General features: G+C 58.5%; 1 protein-coding gene across 1 annotated transcript; it reads left to right on the top strand.

Annotated features, from left to right (window-relative positions):
• Cacna1h (calcium voltage-gated channel subunit alpha1 H) lies at positions 1-20,824 on the top strand. The gene is made up of 31 exons (XM_051168120.1): positions 1-199; positions 1,523-1,838; positions 1,985-2,077; positions 3,013-3,802; positions 4,098-4,537; positions 6,125-6,276; positions 6,690-6,875; positions 7,308-7,425; positions 7,580-7,735; positions 7,925-8,015; positions 8,314-8,522; positions 9,521-9,943; positions 10,424-10,524; positions 10,692-10,815; positions 10,896-10,964; positions 11,059-11,243; positions 11,438-11,564; positions 11,757-11,882; positions 11,984-12,073; positions 12,276-12,468; positions 12,809-12,826; positions 14,001-14,152; positions 14,575-14,684; positions 14,822-14,955; positions 15,180-15,254; positions 16,388-16,462; positions 17,349-17,470; positions 17,569-17,814; positions 17,897-18,068; positions 18,240-18,400; positions 19,117-20,824. Exons 1-31 carry the CDS (start codon positions 42-44, stop codon positions 20,161-20,163), a joined length of 6,459 nt encoding a protein of 2,152 aa, XP_051024077.1. The 5' UTR covers positions 1-41; the 3' UTR covers positions 20,164-20,824.
• The last annotated feature ends 12 nt before the right edge of the window (positions 20,825-20,836 follow it).

Raw genomic sequence — 20,836 nt, 5'->3', positions numbered from 1 at the left:
AGGCCTTAGCTGTACTGAGCACCAGCCCTGCCTCCCCAGGCATGCGGATCCTGGTTACTCTGCTGCTGGACACGCTGCCCATGCTTGGAAATGTCCTTCTGCTCTGCTTCTTCGTCTTCTTCATCTTCGGCATTGTTGGGGTCCAGCTCTGGGCTGGCCTTCTGCGGAACCGCTGCTTCCTGGACAGCACCTTCGTCAGGTGTGCAGGCCCCGCCCCTGGTGTAAAGCTCTACCCGCCTAGCCAGCCACAACCCCAAGATGTTCCCTCTTGACCCTGTCCCTTCAGGCTTCACCCTTAGGGTGATGGCTCTTCCCTTCTGCAGGCCCCACCCCCAAAAGGGATCTTCCCTCTAAGACTGTTCTTTGCCCCACCTAGTATGAGCCCCTAGCCCCCACTCCCAGCCAAGGTGTTCTGTCCTCGAATTGCCCATGCAGTGAGCCTGGGTCCTAGTTTGTGATGAGGCCCTAGGGTGCCCAGCTCTACTTGGGATAGGCCAAAGGTGCAAGTACAGTCCCCAGAGACAGGATCAAGTTGGAGGTGAAGATGTAGGCTTGGTAGTTCAGGGGCGGGCTTTAGGGGAGCCTGGGTGAAGGCAACTTCCTCTCAAGCCATTATGCTCTGTAAGTGGACGTCAGGGTTTGATACCAGGTGTCGTTAGCCCCAGAGGCATGCCTGAGAGAGGCAGCTGCCCTCACCTGCCTGCCAGTTCCTGACCCGGTGTCCCCAGCAGCGGCTGCCCTCCGTCTGCCCTTGCCCCCTTGACATCCACCTGACTCGAATGCTTCCTCGGTGTAGGCACCCCTGTGCCAACATGGCACTTGCTTCATGGGGATGAGGGTGTGGCCCAAGCCCCTTCATCCTGGGCCCCACTCTACAGCATCAGAAGACAGGTGACCCAAGGCCGACCTGCCAGGGTGTCGCTGGAAAGTGTCTGTGATACTGAGGCACTCTGCTCTCCGCTAGGCCCCGCTTATGAACTGTCTGCCCCCTGCATCTCTGCTCAGATATCTGTGCACTAAGCCTCTAGGATGGATACCCACAGGCCACAGTGTCTTCTACTCTCTCGGTCTCAGAGCTTCTGAGATGCTTATGGAGGAGACTATATGGGGATTGCGAGAGAGGAAGATGATGGGTCTATGAGGGGATTTCAAGGAGCCTAGAGTTGTTGGAGACACCCTGCCTGGCCATGTTGCCAGGCTCCACTCAGGAAGAGTCACTTTTGGGTAGGATGTTGTGGGCACCATGGGAAGGGAATGACAATGTAGGTCCAGAGGACTTGAGATGCTTCAAGCATGGCCCATTGGTCACTGCAGCAATGATAATGCAGTGAGCTGGGTACCACCACATTGTCTACTCAGTGCCTTTTCCCTCGTCGTCTCAGAGAGGTAGTGGGAGTTGCTATCTTGATCGGCATGTGGGATTCAGGCTCAGCAGCCCCGAGTGAGACTGGATGAGTGAGTTGGGGGGGAGCGGAGTTTGACCCAGGAACCCCTAGCCATGCCTTGACCTTCTGCAACCCAGGAACAACAACCTGACCTTCCTGCGGCCCTACTACCAGACAGAAGAGGGCGAGGAGAACCCCTTCATCTGCTCCTCACGCCGTGACAACGGCATGCAGAAGTGCTCACACATCCCCAGCCGCCGTGAGCTTCGTGTGCAGTGCACGCTTGGCTGGGAGGCCTATGGGCAGCCACAGGCGGAGGATGGGGGTGCTGGTCGCAATGCTTGTATCAACTGGAACCAGTACTACAACGTGTGCCGCTCAGGGGAATTCAACCCTCACAATGGCGCCATCAACTTTGACAATATCGGCTACGCTTGGATCGCCATCTTCCAGGTGTATAGGCTGGGATAGCCTGGGGAATACCTGGGGGGTGTGGGATGGTGACCCCTGAGAAAGGCACCCACACTAGGGTGTGACACGCACTGCTGTCCTTGAGAGCTGGAGAGCATGGGCCCATGTTCAGCTGCCTGCTTCCTCAGGTCATCACGCTGGAGGGCTGGGTGGACATCATGTACTACGTCATGGATGCCCACTCGTTCTACAACTTCATCTACTTCATCCTCCTTATCATTGTGAGTGTGGGCGTGGGCGTGGCTGGCTGGTGGGCATTCTGCATTTGATGGGAGAAGAAGCCGTATCCTGCTCCTTCTCCCCTCACTATGCTTTTCGGACCTCCCTAGAGTCCCTGAGCTCAGCAGTACAGAGGCAGCTGTGGTGATGGGCTTTGGTGGGTGGGCAGGCAGGGGCCTTTTCTGCCCAGCTTGCAGATGACGGAAGTAGGCAGGATGGAAGGAAGCCTGTACAGCTGCTAGGTCCAAGGCCCAGAATCTTTAGAGCGATCAGTCCCAGCCTTCTACACTGTTTCTGGCCCTCTACCACAGCTACCCGCAACAAACACGTGTGATCTCCTAGCCCAGACCCCTGTACTGAACATGGATTTCTGGCAGTTTCTCGCAGCATCCATGACCCAACACTTCTTCGGCCCATGACCCCCCATTAGCACTCACCCCACACACAGCCCCCTGAGGCATCCATGTCTCAGATTTAGCTTCCTCTTGTCCCTCGATGTCCCCATGGTCCTCAGTTAGGACATTGTCAGTTCATCAGACAGACGATTCCGGACCACTGGGTGTGCAGGAGCTGCCTGCAGGGACCCAGCAGGGAAGGGTACCATGCAGATGAATTCTCATACAGCCCACATGGTAGGTACATAGAGGAAAGCCAAGAATGGCCCATACTAGGGATAGCTTGCCCTAGGGGCAGGCTAGGAGCGCCCCCACATAAAGACAGTGTGACCACGGTGGAGGACAAACCTAAGACCAGAAAGTCATGTTGGACCCCAACGGAGGTTCCTGTCCCATTATCACATAGTTTCAAGATACTTATTGTATGCCACCCCCTGGAGTATTAGTGCTTATGGCATTGTGGCTAGGCCCCAGTCCCCAGAACAGGTCCTGGCTAGGCTGGATATGGGGCTGCTGGTGGTCTCACACACACCCTGCCACAGGTGGGCTCCTTCTTCATGATCAACCTGTGCCTGGTGGTGATAGCCACGCAGTTCTCAGAGACAAAGCAGAGGGAAAACCAGCTGATGCGCGAACAGCGGGCCCGCTATCTGTCCAACGATAGCACTCTGGCCAGCTTCTCGGAGCCCGGCAGCTGCTATGAGGAGCTCCTCAAGTATGTGGGTCACATCTTCCGCAAGGTTAAGCGCCGTAGCCTGCGCCTTTATGCGCGCTGGCAGAGCCGATGGCGTAAGAAGGTGGACCCCAGCAGCACCCTTCACGGCCAAGGCCCCGGGCGGCGACCACGGCGAGCCGGCAAGCGCACAGCTTCCGTGCACCATCTGGTCTATCACCACCACCACCACCATCACCACCATTACCACTTCAGCCACAGTGGCCCACGAAGGCCGAGCCCAGAGCCAGGTGCCGGCGACACCAGGTTGGTCCGGGCCTGTGTGCCACCCTCACCACCATCCCCAGGCCACGGGCCACCAGACTCTGAGTCTGTGCACAGTATCTACCATGCCGACTGCCATGTGGAGGGGCCACAGGAAAGAGCCCGCTTGGCACACTCCATAGCCACGGCCGCCAGCCTGAAGCTGGCCTCAGGTTTGGGCACCATGAACTACCCCACCATTCTACCTTCAGGAACAGTCAACAGTAAAGGTGGCACCAGCCCACAACCTAAGGGGCTACGGGCTGCTGGCATCCCTGGGGCTGCAGCACACAGCCCCCTGAGCCTGGGAAGCCCCAGCCCCTATGAGAAGATCCAGCACGTGGTTGGGGAACAAGGTGAGGACCCAGCCCCACCATGTAGGGGAAAGTGGGGAGGGGCTACTCAGTCAAGGCAGATCCTTGGTCCTGAGTGATCTGGGCCCATTGCTTCTACCTGACCCTAAGAGGAACCGTAATGTCGTTTCAATGTACTCGCCATATATCTGAAAGACTTGGGGTCCCCAGACAGCCCCCTTCTGTACAGAGAAACTGAAATTGGCATTGTGCGAGAGGGGAAAATGGAGATCAGAGAGTCCCAGGGCCCTGGGTGCTGCCACAGTAACCTAAGCATCTCTGTGTCTTCGCCTCACAGGACTAGGCCGGGCCTCTAGCCACCTGTCGGGCCTGAGTGTACCTTGCCCACTGCCCAGCCCCCAGGCAGGCACGCTGACCTGTGAGCTGAAGAGCTGCCCATATTGTGCCAGCGCCCTGGAGGACCCTGAGTTTGAGTTCAGTGGCTCGGAGAGCGGGGACTCGGATGCCCATGGAGTCTATGAGTTCACACAGGATGTACGGCATGGGGATTGCCGGGACCCTGTTCAGCAGCCCAGTGAAGGGGACACGCCAGGTCACGGCAACGAGCGACGGCGGACGCCACGGAGGACAGCCTCACAGCCAGGAGGGCTAGGCCGCCTCTGGGCTTCCTTCGGTGGCAAGCTGCGTCGCATCGTAGACAGCAAGTACTTCAACCGGGGCATCATGGCGGCCATTCTCGTCAACACCCTGAGCATGGGCGTTGAGTATCATGAGCAGGTGGGTGCCCTCTTCTGGGGCAGAGCAGGGCCCAGCTTGCAGGATGCCGAACACCAGGTTTAGAAGCAGAAAGCAGGTTCCTGTGTCTTCCTAGAGTTCCCAGCCTCTTCCTGGGGTCTCTGAGGCTTGGCACCAGAACTGGGGCTTTTACTCAATCGGCAGTGATGGCTCCTTGGACTGGGGTTCTGCTAAGTGGGGAGCACAATGCCATTTTGGCTCTAGTTCATCAGCTCTCCTGCTGTGGGAGGGATAGGTGGCCTGAGATCACCCCCAAGAGTGAAGGGACCCAGAAAGCACTACAAGGGTTTCTACCCAGCTGCTCCATCCCAAGGAGCAAGCGTTTGCCAACTCTCTAGGGAGAGGCTCCCTAAACATCCTCAACTTCCTGGCCATGTCCTCGGGGGAACTGAGGCTAAAAGGGGTCAGTGGCACTGGCTGGTCCTGTGAGGAGGATTAAGGGGTGCTTGGGGCTCCACCTGCTTGGATGCTGCAGACCCCCTCTCCCCTCCCCCCACACACACTAGGGAAAGCAAGGCAAAGACTAGCAAGAAAGGCACTCCTGGGGGGGCCAGGAAGTCCTGAAGCTCCACCCACTTTTAGTGAGTAGAGTGATTTCCTGGGGGCTTTTCCTCTGGGCTTTTCCAGTTCCTTCTGCTTGTAGTAAGTAGAGAAAATCTACCCACTGTGGCCTTAGGCGGGCCTAGGTATGTGGTACCAGGATGAGGATAGGTCAACCCCCTGCGGACATGCATATGTGAAAATGTGGCACACACCAGCCTCACTTATACACATGGATGCATACTGCACATGCGTGATTCAGCTGCATGCATGGTAATCATGCATATGCATGTAGACTGCACATGCTCTTTGTACATGGAGTAAGTGTGTACACGGAGGCTAGTACATTCGCACTATACACGCAACTCACCTATGGACGTAGAAGTCAGTTCACCTGGGATGGGGTCAGGTGCATATGAACATACAGCTATGAGGATATGGACACGTTTGCACACACCACATGTCTGGTACCTGTACACAGTCATGTTTGTATTCGCACTGTGCTAGAGAGTACACACCCAAACCTATCCAGCATTACAGGAGGGCACTCATGCCCACACATGCAGGTCACAACGGTACAGGTACAGGCACACACACATGCGCATGCTCCTACCCATGCAAGACAGTCAGTACGCTCACGGTAGGAGACCTGCTGGGCCTTCTGCAAAGGAAGGGGTGGGCGAGACTGTAGGGACAGCTCGCGTGTTGTGCCTTCACCGCCCATCCTGAGCCCCGGCACAGTGTCCCAGACCTGCCCTGTGTTTGCGGAGCCTGCAGTGGAAGGGGTGTCTCGGGAGACTTGGCAGCTTTGTGTGCGCAGGATGGGGGCAGTCTGAAGCAGAAGAGCCAGACTAGATGGCTGTCAGTCTAGGAGAGACTTTCTCGTGTCCTAGTTTCCCTTTCTGAGATCCTGGGTTGCCGTCAGTCCCTTGAGTTCTTAAGGCAGTGAATTTGCTTTCGCTTCTGGATCCTGTGCCTCTAAAAGGGCAGGTGCCATGATGAGCCCTGACCACCTCTCCTGACCCGCAGCCCGAGGAGCTGACCAATGCCCTGGAGATAAGCAACATCGTGTTCACCAGCATGTTCGCCTTGGAGATGTTGCTGAAGCTGCTGGCCTGTGGCCCCCTGGGCTACATCCGGAACCCCTACAACATTTTTGACGGCATTGTTGTTGTCATCAGGTAGGGCTCGTCCCCGCCCAGGTCAGAGGTCCAGCGAGTCCTACTGCAGAGGACAAAGTTGGTGTGGCGGGAAGGCTGAAGCTGATGATGGAATTCATAGTGGGCGGGGTGTGAGGACCCTGGTCACTCACACAATAGACCATCAGGTGTAGGCCTCCACCTTGGAGCCTTGTCCTTGCTGCACAGCTGGTCAGCCATGCCTATAGTGGGGTCTAGCTTATGGGAAGAATCACATTGGTCCTGGGGTGGGGAGCCACAGCTGAGGGGACCACTGTGGGACCTGCTCCCAGCTGCGGGGCTGAACAGAGGCTATGGCGGATCCCAGACTGGCCGTCCCGCCTACAGGAAAAGGAGATCTGAGGGTCATGGAATGGGGCCCATCCTGAGTCTCACACTATCGTCCCAACCCATAGCGTCTGGGAGATTGTGGGCCAGGCCGATGGTGGCCTGTCCGTGCTCCGCACGTTCCGGCTGCTGCGGGTGCTGAAGCTGGTGCGGTTTCTGCCGGCCCTGCGGCGGCAGCTGGTGGTGCTCATGAGGACCATGGACAATGTGGCCACCTTCTGCATGCTGCTCATGCTCTTCATCTTCATCTTCAGGTGGGTGGGGCCCAAGCTCCTCCCTCAGGCAGCACTGACACTAGGGCACTAGGCATGGCGGGGATGAGGGGGGGAGGAACTCTGCTCTGCTGGGTCCACAGATGGAAGGGGTAAGTCAGGCCCTGGAGATTGTACCAGACTTCTATAACAGTTTGCTTAGCGCCTTCGGTGTGCCAGTCTTGCCTCTTGGGGAGGGAGTGGGAGAGTGAGCATCCCACAGGCTACTGAGACTACATGTCCTTGCCATTGTCCAAAGGCAGAATGGTGGCCTTGTGTCCACCCCATTAATGGTTAGGGGCCATCTCAGCTATAGGACATTTGTTGAGCCTTAGGGGTTGGCCCTTACTGCAAAACCAGGGTGCGGTGAGGCTGGCAGCCAACTGAGGCAGAGGGGCTACTGGGCCCCTTGCACTCAGTGCCCATCCCCCTCAGCATCCTGGGCATGCACCTGTTTGGCTGTAAGTTCAGCCTGAAGACAGACTCTGGAGACACTGTCCCCGACAGGAAGAACTTTGACTCCCTACTGTGGGCCATCGTCACCGTGTTCCAGGTACAGCCCCGGGTGTCCCTAGGAACAGCCAGAGCAAAAGCCCCCAAGGAGCCAAGGCCTGTGGCTCTATCCCCTGGCTCTGTCCCCAGGGAGGTACACAGGGTCTCCTTGTGAGACCAGAGTTGTTTCCAGCCCAGCAAACATGTCCCTCCAGATCCTGACCCAAGAAGACTGGAACGTGGTCCTCTACAACGGCATGGCGTCCACCTCCTCTTGGGCTGCCCTTTACTTTGTGGCCCTGATGACCTTTGGGAACTACGTGCTCTTCAACCTGCTGGTAGCCATCCTGGTGGAAGGCTTCCAGGCAGAGGTGAGGAGCGAAGAAGACAGAGTCTGGGCATGGAGGTAGTCTTGGCCTCGGCAGACCCTCCACACCTTCACGCTGCAACCTCTAGGCCTGTACACCCTCCTTGTGCTCCCGAGCACGGGGCTTGGGCGGGGTACAGAGGGTCCTGCTGTGCGGGAACCTCCACACTTACCTTGTGTTGCACGGGTGCAGGGTGATGCCACCAGATCTGACACTGACGAGGATAAGACATCTACCCACTTAGAGGAAGATTTTGATAAGCTCAGAGATCTCCGAGCCACAGGTATGTGCTTAGATGGTATAGACCAGCGGTTCTCAACCTGTGGGTTCCAACCCCTTTAAAGTTGTCATATATCAGATATTCTGCATATCGTATATTCACATTACAGTTCACAATAGTAGAGAAATTACAGCTACTAAGTAGCAATAAAATAATTTTATGGTGGTTGGAGGGTCACCGCCACATGAGGAACTGTATTAGGAGTGTTGAGAACCACAGGTGTAGACTGAGACAGGGTTCCCGGCAGGTAGGTTCCTACTGCTGGGACCCCTGGAGGCTCAGACGGCCCCTTCACCCCTAGAGATGAAGATGTACTCGCTGGCTGTGACCCCTAACGGGCACCTCGAGGGCCGGGGCAGCCTGCCGCCTCCACTCATCACTCACACAGCAGCTACGCCCATGCCAACTCCTAAGAGCTCGCCACACCTGGACGTGGCCCATGCTCTCCTGGACTCACGGCGCAGCAGCAGCAGCTCTGTGGACCCCCAACTGGGGGACCAGAAGTCTCTGGTAGGGACTGACCCCAACCCCTGAGATAAGGGAGGGTCCCTGTGACACCCCGGCCTGGTGTGGGAAAAGGAGTCAGGGCCATTCTGTTCCAGGAAGCCCGGGTGGCTGTTCATGTGTGTAGAGCCATGAAGGAGGCATAGACACGTGTTAGGATCCCACCTGGTTGTAGCAGTGTGAAATCACAGGAGAAGATAAAAGCTGGCCATGCACGGGCCACACCAAAGAAACAAAGGGGCTGACAGAGACACTTGAAAGCAACCTGGGAAACAGACGAGCAGGCCAGGCTGCATGTCCATGGCTCGTGGAGGACAGAGCAGCTCACTTCTGTTCATACGCAGAGTGCTTACCATGCGAGGAACAGCTGTGGCTGGTCATGGCTTCCCATGGCTTCTGAGACCCAGAGAAGGGTCAAGTGAGGGTGTGCAGAGGCGTGGGCTAGACGTCATGGGAGGGGGAGGCGGGACCTAGGGGCAGATTGAGGGTAGAAATTGGGATGGAAGGTTGAAGGAGGCAAAGTTATGTCTGGTAGAGCCATCAGAAGTCCCAGGGCTGAGCCACCGAGCACAGCTTGTTAGAGTCACTTGCCCTGGGGCCCTGAGAGAGAGAGACAGGCTAGTGGGAGAGTCAGCTCAACTCCTTTGAGACCCCGGAGGTAAGGATGAATCTGGAAACTGGAGTGGTGTGGAAAACTGAAGGGAACCTGGGCTACAGGGCCTAAGCGAATCCAGAGGCTGATCAGAGAGTCTTGCTTTGCCGGCCCTGGTGGATTCTGGGCCTTTGCTCTAACCGTGTCTGGCTGAGTCAGGTTACCTGAAACCAGCATTGGTAGAGTACTTGCTGGGTGGGACCACCCATGACCAGGCATACAGCAAGTATGTCGTGGATGCCCATGATGGCAGTTGACACTAACACCTTGGGAAAGTCCCTCCCATCCCAGAAATGGGTATGTGGTGACCCTCAGGCCTGTCCCAGTCTGCTCACTCCTTGCCACCCCTCAGGCCAGCCTCCGAAGCTCCCCTTGCACCCCATGGGGCCCCAACAGTGCTGGGAGCAGCCGGCGCTCCAGTTGGAACAGCCTGGGCCGCGCACCCAGCCTCAAACGCCGCAGCCAACGTGGGGAGCGTGAGTCCCTGCTCTCTGGTGAGGGAAAGGGCAGCACAGATGATGAGGCCGAGGATGGCAGACCAGGCACAGGAACCCACCCAGGGGCCTCACCTGGGCCCCGAGCCACCCCACTGCGGCGCACTGAGTCGCTGGACCACCGCAGCACGCTGGACCTGTGTCCCCCACGGCCTGCCGCCCTCCTACCCACCAAGTTCCATGACTGCAACGGGCAGATGGTGGCCCTGCCCAGCGAGTTCTTCTTGCGTATTGACAGCCACAAGGAGGATGCAACGGAGTTTGATGATGACATAGAGGATGTGAGTGGGGTGAAGTGAGGTGGCGTGTGGACTAATCTCGGAGCCATTTCTGTTCCTGAGAGTGACAGGAGGCGAAGTGCTGACTGGACCCACAGTTATCTCTGCCCCTCTGTCAGGGCTGGTTCTTCAGAGCAAAATCTGAGGCAGGGAATCAGTGACCCAGTAGAAGGGACCAGGCCAGCCAGGGCAGGGGTCCAGCTTGAGTCTGTCCCCAGTTAGGAGCCACCTCTCATTGGGGACCAGGCCACTCAGGGTCAGGAACTGCCTCTATGGTTGAAGAAGGGAGGTGGTCACGACAAAAAGCAGCTCCCATTGGCCAAGGGCAGTTCCTGAGGAGCCAGCCAACCCTTCCATTCCTGTAGCCTCCCAGCATGCTCACTCTCCCATTGCCCAGGTGCGGAAGGGAGTGGCCTGAGGTGGGCGGATCAGGGTGGCCATAAGAGGAGGCTGCTATGACCCAGAATCCATCTCTGTCCCCAGAGCTGCTGCTTCCGCCTGCACAAAGTGCTAGAACCCTATGCACCCCAGTGGTGCCGCAGCCGGGAGTCCTGGGCCCTGTACCTCTTCCCGCCGCAGAACAGGTGAGCTGTGTTTAACACAACAGCCACGGAGGCTGCATTTTAACCGGGCAGGTAGAGCGAGCCCAGCCTTTCCCACCCATGGCCAAGCACTTCACCTCAGACAGCGTGAACAGACACAAGAGCCTCTTGGGGGGGAGGGGGTCTTCTCACCTTGGCTGCCTCCTCAGGCTACGAGTCTCCTGCCAGAAGCTCATCGCACACAAGATGTTTGACCACGTGGTCCTTGTCTTCATCTTCCTCAACTGTATCACCATTGCCCTGGAGAGGCCGGACATTGACCCAGGCAGCACCGTGAGTCCCCGAAGGCAGCTGGCCCTCTGGGTGGGACAGGGTGAGGTGGACTTGGACCTCCCACTGGTCTCTCCCTGCAGGAGCGGGCCTTCCTCAGCGTCTCCAACTACATTTTCACAGCCATCTTCGTGGTGGAAATGATGGTGAAGGTACTGGCTTTCCCCTCTGCCCCTGGTGCCTGTCCCACACTACCCTGACCTGGCAGTCTCTCCCAAGCCTATATACACAACTGTCTTTCCCCAGGTGGTAGCCCTGGGACTGCTATGGGGCGAGCATGCCTATCTACAGAGCAGCTGGAACGTGCTGGACGGGCTGCTCGTCCTGGTGTCTCTGGTTGACATTATTGTGGCCATGGCCTCGGCTGGTGGTGCCAAGATCCTGGGCGTCCTGCGTGTGCTGCGCCTGCTGCGGACCTTGCGGCCTCTGAGGTGGGGGTGTAGGGGCGGGGGCCACCCATAAACATCCAGAAAGGACCCAGAAGCCCACCCCCACCTCTGCCCAGCTGTATGGCTCTCTGGCCACACATTGACATCACATTAGGGCCTTGCATGCACCATTGCTTCTGCCCACTGGTCGCCCTCTTAGATGCGCCCAACGGCATATCCCCTCTGCCTGGGTGCAGGGTCATCAGCCGAGCTCCGGGCCTCAAGCTGGTTGTAGAGACTCTGATATCATCGCTCAGGCCCATTGGGAACATCGTCCTCATCTGCTGCGCCTTCTTCATTATCTTTGGCATCCTCGGGGTGCAGGTGTGTGGCCCTGGCTTGTCCAGGGTCTGCCCCACCCTGGGCTTCTGCTCCCCGCTGGCGGGATGGGTCCTGCCCTCTCCGGTGGGTGGTCAGCAAGTCTAGTTTTAAAATCCAAGAGGCCTGAGGTAGGCGGCAGGTCTGTGGGCCGGTGATGGTGCCGGGCCCCCTGGAGTAACGGCCGCTTCCGGTCAGCTTTTCAAGGGCAAGTTCTACTACTGCGAGGGCACAGATACCAGGAACGTCACCACCAAGGCCGAGTGCCATGCCGCGCACTACCGCTGGGTGAGGCGCAAGTACAACTTTGACAACCTGGGTCAGGTAGGTATGGGTGGTGTGCAGTGTGGCCATGAAGGTGACTAGGAGTGTGGGGGGCGTGGCTATAATCCTACCCTGCCAGTGACCCTTACCCTTCCGCACAGGCGCTGATGTCCCTGTTCGTGCTCTCCTCCAAGGATGGCTGGGTAAACATCATGTACGATGGGCTCGATGCCGTGGGCATTGACCAGCAGGTGCGCAGGTCCCGTGGGTGACCCTGAGCAAACCCTGTAGGTCTTTGGGATTGGGGCAGGTCATTTCAGAAACCTTCCCCCAGGATTTCTGACTGCCATGGTGCAGCCTCTTTCCTCTGGCCCTACAAGCCAATCCCAGGGAGGGGGTTCCAGTGCAGGAAGGCGGATGTGGTCAGGGAAGCCTCCTTTTTGTGTGCCGCAGCCCGTGCAGAACCACAACCCCTGGATGCTGCTGTACTTCATCTCCTTCCTGCTCATCGTCAGCTTCTTCGTGCTCAACATGTTTGTGGGTGTGGTCGTGGAGAACTTCCACAAGTGCCGGCAGCACCAGGAGGCCGAGGAGGCAAGGCGGCGTGAGGAGAAGCGGCTGCGGCGCCTGGAGAGGAGGCGCAGGAGTAAGGCGGCCCCCAAGGTGGAGGGTCGGTACCTGAACGCATGCTGTGTGGCACCCAGCTCGGGGCCTGCGGCACCCCCCAGCCCAGATGGCTCTGCACGTGGCCACCTTGCATGGGGGGGGCCAGGCCTTGGAAGAGAGGCCAACTGGAGTGAGCAGCTGGGGTGCCTGCCAGGACAGGATGCAGGGTAACCCCTTGAGGGCACAGGAGGTAGATGGGACACTCCCAAGCCCCTCACAAGTTGGAGAGACAGGGCAGTGGGCCCTAGCGTGGGGAGCAAGGAGGGCTTCCCACACAGTGTCCCCACCACAACCGCTCAGACATGTCCTTGTTTTTCCAGGCACTTTGCCCAACCCAGGTACCTGCCCTGCTCTGCATGCTCAGCCTGCTGCTACTGCTGCTGCTGTTGCTGCTGCTGCAGTGGGAAAGACGGGTGTCATAGGCCTCCAGGGGCCACCTCAGGGTGGGGCACAAGTGCCAGGGTGCTGGGTGCCAGAGGGTGGGAGGAAGGTCAGTGGCTTGCCCACCAGTGTCCACGTTGCTGCCCCTGCCCTTGCTTGGCCCTCCTCATGGCTAGCATGTGCACACGTCTGTTGTGCCCAGGGAACCAGGTCCATTCTCGTTCCCCGGGGCCTTAATGGCTGCTCCCCGCTGTCTCAACTGGCTGTTGGCCCCCTCTGGCTGCTTGCACCGAGCTGAGTTTGCTAATGACTGCATGCTGGGCCGAGGAGCATGCGGGTCCAGGGTGGGATGGTTGCCCATCAGACCCTGCTCTTCTAGGCCCTGGCCTTCAGCCCCCATCCCCACCCCCAGTGTGTGGTTCTAGGCTGAGGTGGGTTCTGGGATGCAGAGTGGCTGAAACCCTCACCAGTGGGACTCCTGAACTACACTGGGGTTCCCTAAGAGGACTGCGGCAGGCACAGCATGTAGTGTAGATAAAGCTGGTGGGGGGGTGCATGGTGGCCTCCTGTCCTGACATCTGCCTCAGGCTGGCTGTGGTGCACATCCGGGCCTCAGATGGTCACTAGTGGCCCCATGGAGGCTGGGAAGAGCTAAGCCTGAAGGCCAGGCATGCCTTAGATGTTATCTCTGTCCAGTTGGAGCCAGACAGGGAGGTGACTCTACCCTGTCAGCGAGATACCTAAACCCCAGTCTCAGCACATGGTTGATGAAAAGGACAGCCCCTCCTGTTCCCCCAGATTAAGCCACAGATGAAATGGGGTCTTGGCAGGGAAGGCTTGGCTGGCTCATCCCTTCATGGACACTGTTCGAGGCCCCAGTCCTGGTCTCTGGGTTCCATGGCCTCACAGGAAACACAGGCCTTTCTAAAAAGAACCTTCACCCCCCTCCCCTGCTCCCCTCCAGCCTGGGGCTGGTTCCAAGGGCCACCCAGCCCAGCTGAGGTCCTGCCTGAGCCACTTCCACACACTGAGCACGCCAGGACGAGGACAGGGCTTCTGTATGGCGAAAGGGGGAGGGCGTAAGGCAATCCCTCAGCGTCCTGGCGGCTCAGCGGTTCCCCTTTTCCACAGAGGCCCAGCGCCGGCCCTACTACGCAGACTATTCACACACGCGCCGCTCCATCCATTCGCTGTGCACCAGCCACTACCTGGACCTCTTTATCACCTTCATCATCTGCCTCAATGTCATCACCATGTCCATGGAGCACTACAACCAGCCCAAGGTGGCCAGAGCTGGGGCTGGACTGGGAAGAGGGTCCCCAGCAGGGGCGGGAGGGACACAGCCTGTGTTCTAACATGCCTGCAAGTGTGGACACTGTTGAGGGGCTAGCCAGAGACCTCAAGCCTGAGGGCTTTGTCCTTTTCCTCACCCTCTGTGTATATGCAGAAGGGCTCCCCTCTGCACCAGCCAGGGGAGGGTGGGCTCTGTAGCAGAGCCTTGTGTGTGGAAATACAGTTGGCCTTTTGGAAATGCCATCTTACCTGTCAGAGCTGAGGATGGGAACATCCCGGTCCTTTCCCTGAGGTCCATCAAGTGACGACCTCAGGCATGCCACAGGTGTCATGGAGTTGGCACTCAGGGAACAAGGACACGGGGCAGCCAGGAGCCACAGGGCACCTCAGCCAGCCTCTCTTCTGCCCCCAGTCTCTGGATGAGGCCCTCAAGTACTGCAACTATGTCTTTACCATCGTCTTCGTCTTCGAGGCTGCGCTGAAACTGGTGGCCTTTGGGTTGCGGAGGTTCTTCAAGGACAGGTGGGTGGTCTCGGAGGCAGGGCAGGTCTGGGCCGAGGGTGGTAGGGACAAGGCCCTTTTCCCTTCTGGGTGAGCTTTGGCTGAGCCGCAGCTACTCCAAGCCATGGCCACACTCAGCTTCGCCCACGGCTGGCTAGGTGGAACCAGCTGGACTTGGCCATCGTCCTCCTGTCCATCATGGGCATCGCGCTGGAGGAAATCGAGATGAACGCTGCCCTGCCCATCAACCCCACCATCATCCGCATCATGCGCGTGCTTCGCATCGCCCGTGGTAGGTGGCCCCTGTGTGCCCTGCCTGGCGTCCACCCAGGCTGTCAGTAGGCCCCAGACATAGTAGGATGGCCTAGAGGCAGGCTCCATCCTTAGCAGGTGCCCGAGATGTCTGCAGCTAGAGAGAAGCCTGGTCTGTAGATAGAAAGTAAAGGGGACTGGTGTCCAGGGTCCCCTGGGCCATTGGGTCAGGTTTGCCCCGCTGACATTCGGCTCCTGCCATAGTGCTGAAGCTCCTGAAGATGGCCACAGGCATGCGTGCCCTGCTGGATACCGTGGTTCAAGCCCTGCCTCAGGTAGGTTGGGGTCCAGCACTCCTGAAGGCCACCATGAGCCTTCAGGGGACAGGCCTCAGCGAGGGCATGGCACATGTCCTTCGCTTGCTCGCTCTGTCCTGAGGCCAGGGTCGTGCCTGAATGTTTGGCTCAGCTGATCCGGAGGAGGTCGGAGATGGCACCCCCCAACTTGGCCTCAGGCTCTGGGCAAGAGCACTAGTGACTGGTGCCTGCCCAGCTGGTGCACATGGGAGGTAAGGGGCCACAGCAAGGCCAGGAGAGGCCAAGGTGAGCTTGCCAGTGGACAGGACTCCGGTGGTGGCTTTTAAGCCAATATAGACCAGTATGTTGACTTTCTGTACCTTCAGCCCTGCCCCAGTCCTTCCTATATCCCTGGACTGTAGGGCACATCTGCACCGTTCAGCCCCGTCTGTACCAAGCGGGAACACACTGGAAGACATGCACATATTGCGCAGGCCGTCCTGCTGCCTGGCCACCCTTGTACCTGTGCCTGTGTCCTCCAGCTGACAGGCCACCAACTCAGCGCGCTCCTATCTACCCAGTTCCCCACCCATTTACCGAATCCACTGCCACTTCCACCTAACATGTTCCCTTAGGCCCATATGCCCACTCTCCAGCCCTCTGGACTGCCTCTGGACTGTCTCCATCTTGCCCGACATATGCTGGCCTCAGCATCTGAGTGACTTTGCACCATGTTTACTGTCCATGGGGTTGATGAGGGAGGCCTGGGTAGGAGCAGATGCTGGGCTATGGTGTGTGCAGGTGCTAGGGCTGGCAGTCTTGTGGGTGGTTGTAGGAGATCCCTGCTAGTGCTCCTGTTCACCGAGCTTCTATCCGGTGTGGGGACTCTTAAGACTGAGGTGGCCTCTGCATGGGGGGTGTGTAGGCATGATCCCTGAGGGGCACTCTCTAGGTCTTGGGGGCCAGGCAGAGGATAGAACAGCTCCCAGGGGACAATTAGGAGAACAAAAGTAGGCAATGGAGACCATAGAGGGGCAGAGGATGCTGGGCCAGGACAGAGAGCCTCTGAGGGTCGGTGATGCTCTGGGCCCTCTGCCCAGGGCTGGGGGCGGTGGGGCAGGCCAGAGCAGGCCAGCACGGGGCTGACATTGTTCTGCTTTTCTCCTGTGTAGGTAGGGAACCTTGGTCTTCTTTTCATGCTCCTGTTTTTTATCTATGCTGCCCTGGGAGTGGAGCTGTTCGGGAGGCTAGGTGAGTGTGGTGGCTTGCTTCCCCAGGAAGGTGGCTTATGGAGGGTGCAGGGTAGACCAGGTAGGCCCTGAGCCTCCTAGTGTGTCCTCAGACTGTGCCTGTTCACCTTCGCCTCGCCCAGCCTGATGATTAGAGCCAGGTACACATACTCTCACCCGTGTGCGCAGAGACATTCACTCAGGGCCATGTCCCCAGGTCTGTGGTGCACATGTCCACACTCAAGCCAGCCAGGAAGGACCACGTTGCTGGGTGAATGCTGCATACACTGGAATATGTGCACACACCAGCACACACCCCACGCCTCACCCTGAACATAGCCCCCAGGAAATGTCACCAGCCATGTGCCCTCTGTATTATTACCTAAGACAAATCTGCAGCCTTATCCTGTCTAGGCTACGGCCTGTTGGGGACTCTGCACAGGTAGGCCACTCACTGCTCAGCTCTTCCACTAGCTGCAGGGATCATCTGGGATTTTCGTGTGCCCCGGTTGGACACGGGCCATGCAGGTTGTTCCGGCCTGTTGTCTCCCTGCCCAGTGAGCTGAGTCTAGGCATGGCTCCCAGTCACTTGTCACACACAATCGTGACAAATACTTATAAATCTTTTCTTCTCTGCCTCCAAGTCCCCCAAGGTAGGACTGGTATCCAGGCTTGGCAGCCAGCACCCCATTTGCTTGGAATCTACCAGCAGTGAGCAGTGTAGGACAGAGGCCTGGGTCCCAGGTTCCACGTGCACGCACACACACACGCACACACGCACACACACACACACACACACACACACACACACACGCCTCAGCCAGCCCAGCATGGGATGTAGTCTGCTGACTTTTTCCCAGTCCCATTGAGGCAGCAGTGCTCTCAATGGGTGGCGACCCTCCTTTCAGAGTGCAGCGAGGACAATCCCTGTGAGGGCCTGAGCAGGCACGCTACCTTCACCAACTTTGGCATGGCCTTCCTCACATTGTTCCGGGTGTCCACCGGGGACAACTGGAATGGGATCATGAAGGTAATTGTGGAGCTGCTTTTCCTCGCGCCCCCTCCCCCTTCCTGCCTCTGACAGAGAGGGATGACAGAGCGCTGACCCTGCTGCCCGCCCTGCCCTAGGACACGCTGCGTGAATGCGCCCGAGAAGACAAGCACTGCCTCAGCTACCTGCCTGCGCTCTCACCTGTCTATTTTGTCACCTTCGTGCTGGTTGCCCAGTTTGTGCTGGTCAATGTGGTGGTGGCCGTGCTCATGAAGCACCTGGAAGAGAGTAACAAGGAGGCGCGGGAGGATGCGGAGATGGACGCGGAGATTGAGCTGGAGATGGCACAGGGGTCCGTGACCCAGCCCCCATCCACAGCGCAGGTAAGGCTTCACAGGGACCTAGGGCTGTCCCAGGGTTCCTGGGGGTGCTGGCTGAGCTGATAACCAGCCTCCCTCACCATAGGAAAGCCCAGGTACCCAGCCAGACACCCCGAACCTCCTGGCCGTGCGCAAAGTGTCTGTGTCCAGGATGCTCTCGCTGCCCAACGACAGTTACATGTTCCGGCCCGTGGCTCCCGCTGCTGCTGCCCCACACCCTCACCCGCTGCAGGAAGTGGAGATGGAGACCTACCATGGTAGCGTCCCTTTGTGTATGACGGACCCTGGCAGGGACAAGCTGGGGAATGGGGCTGGGCAGGAAGGATGGGCAGATGGGACATCGCCCAGCATGGCAGGGAGGGTGGGAGGAAAGATGGGGCGGGGCCACAGGCCTCAGGCCACACAGTTCAGATGCATTCCTGCCCCAGGCCCAGCCACCTCCGCTCACTCGCCGCCCCTGGAGCCCCGTGCCTCCTTCCAGGTCCCATCAGCTGCATCCTCCCCAGCCAGGGTCAGCGACCCTCTTCATGCCCTTTCACCCCGGGGTACGCCCCGCTCTCTGAGCCTCTCGCGGATACTCTGCAGACAGGTAAGGGAGACTGTCGTCTCACAGACCTTGAGGGATCCATGGGGTTCCCCAGTTCAGAGGGTTAGCATGACTGAGGCCCAAGAGGGTGTGTGCCACATGTATACTTGGACTTGGAGTTTTCCATCTCTGTTTAGTGGGTCTCAACCAGGTGGCTCAGCATAGTCTACCAAGAGGCCAGCTGTGGTAGCAGTGCCCCTCATGGGACTCAAGTCCCTTTCTTAGGCAGAAGTCTCAAACCCAAAGTGGCTAATGTGCCTGCACCCACCCAGCTTGATCCATAGTTTTCTGCCTAACCTCCCCCCTCCCCTTGAGTTCCCACCACCTGCCACAACAGCCTCTTACTGTTAACATGGAGATCCTTGGGAACTTTCTATTTTGGGGGTACCAAGTTAGGCTGTGGGCCTCAAGAGTGAGATGACCCTTAGGTTTTTCTGGGCCCAGAAGGCTCTCTTCAGCTGCTCAGACCCCGGGCCTCTTCTCTGTGTGCCCACAGTGTAGCAGATTCATCCTTTCAAGTCTCAGAGGTCAGTGGGTAAGGCCAAAGTCAGGGGTGATTGTCTCGACAGCTCTCAGTCCCACCTAGCCCTGAGTCCCTAGCCTGGAGAGTGAGAGCCACCCTGGGGCATTGTCAGCCCTGACCTTCGCAGGACCCAGCTGAGAAAGAATGTGCTAAACAGGGCCCTTAACTTGGGTGCCCCCCCCCCATGCCATTTCAGGAGGCCATGCACACGGAGTCCCTGGAAGGGCAGGTTGATGACGCTGGAGAAGACAGCATCCTAGACTACACAGAGCCTGATGAAAATACCTCCACGAGGCAGGCATCTCTGGGCTCCCTGCGGTCCCCTCCTTGCTCCCCACGACCTGCCAGTGTCCGTACCCGCAAGCACACTTTCGGTCAGCGCTGCATCGCCAGCCGTCCTCCCACCCTGGGAGGGGATGAGGCCGAAGCAGCTGACCCAGCAGATGAAGAGGTCAGCCATATCACCAGCTCAGCCCACCCCTGGCCAGCCACAGAGCCCCACAGCCCAGAGGCCTCCCCAACGGCCTCCCCTGCTGCCAAAGGCGCAGTGGGCGGTGGGCGGGACCCACGCAGGTTCTGCAGCGTAGATGCTCAGAGCTTCCTGGATAAACCTGGTCGGGTGGATGCACAGCGGTGGTCCTCGGTGGAACTGGATAATGGAGACAGCCACCTAGAGTCTGGGGAGATGAGGGGCCGGGCCTCAGAGCTTGAACCAGCTCTTGGGGCACGAAGGAAGAAGAAGATGAGCCCTCCCTGCATCTCCGTTGAACCTCCCACTGAGGATGAGGGCTCCTCCAGGCCCCCTGCAGCTGAAGGAGGCAACACCACCCTGAGGCGCCGAACCCCGTCCTGCGAGGCTGCCCTCCACAGGGACTGCCCAGAGTCCACAGAGGGCCCAGGCACTGGAGGGGACCCTGTAGCCAAGAGTGAGCGATGGGGCCAGGCCGCCTGCCGGGCAGAGCACCTAACTGTCCCCAACTTTGCCTTCGAGCCTCTGGACATGGGTGGGCCTGGTGGAGACTGTTTCTCGGACAGTGACCAAAGTGTGACCCCAGAACCCAGAGTTTCCTCTTTGGGGGCTATAGTGCCTCTAGTACTAGAAACAGAACCTTCTGTACCCTCTGGTGACCCCCCAGAGAAGGAGCAAGGACTGTACCTCACTGTGCCCCAGACCCCCTTGAAGAAACCAGGGTCTCCCCCAGCCACCCCCCTCCCAGACGACAGTGGAGATGAGCCTGTGTAGATTGAGTTGCGTGTGCACAGGGCTTTGGCATTGGGGTTGTAGGCTCCCTGAAGAGTGGTAGCCCCAGTCAGGGTCATGAGTGGACCCTGGCTCAGGCCTCACTGAGGCAGAGGGACCTGGAGATGTCATCCCGGGAGAGGCGGCAGACATTCAGTCCCTCACTATGACACAGGAGCAGCCTCGGGCCCCACGAGCCTCCCTCGTGGTGATTCAGGTTTGGGTTTTCCTGAGTTTTAGCCACCACCATCTGAAGTCGTACCAGGACCAGGTCATCAGTCTCAGGAGGAGAGGCTATGTCCCTGGGAAGGACCACAAACTCCTCATGGGCAGGAGGGAACCACAGCTCCGTCCATACGACACACAGATTTCCAGTAGGGAGCACACGCTTTGAGCCCCTTGTGCCCTGGCGGGCAGACATTTGGTCCTGCGGCCACCACAACCAATATCACCTTCGTTCACGGTCACGTTCTTGTCCATCACTCAGCATTCTTTCCTTTCACAGCACCCCTGTCCCCATCCCATCCTCTTAGATGGTCTAGAGACTTTACAGTGACCCTGGGAAGGACCACATCACCAAGGAGTACTGGCCCATGCAATAAGACATCACAGTCCCTAACTGAGTGGGGCTTCCCATCCATCCCAGGCTGTTGGGCTCCACATCCATTTGCTTTGT

Source organism: Acomys russatus, chromosome 25 (genome assembly GCF_903995435.1).
Source record: "Acomys russatus chromosome 25, mAcoRus1.1, whole genome shotgun sequence".
Taxonomy (NCBI): Eukaryota; Metazoa; Chordata; class Mammalia; order Rodentia; family Muridae; genus Acomys; species Acomys russatus.
The sequence above is the reverse complement of the archived record's forward strand: the minus strand, read 5'-3'. Positions and strand labels throughout refer to the sequence as shown.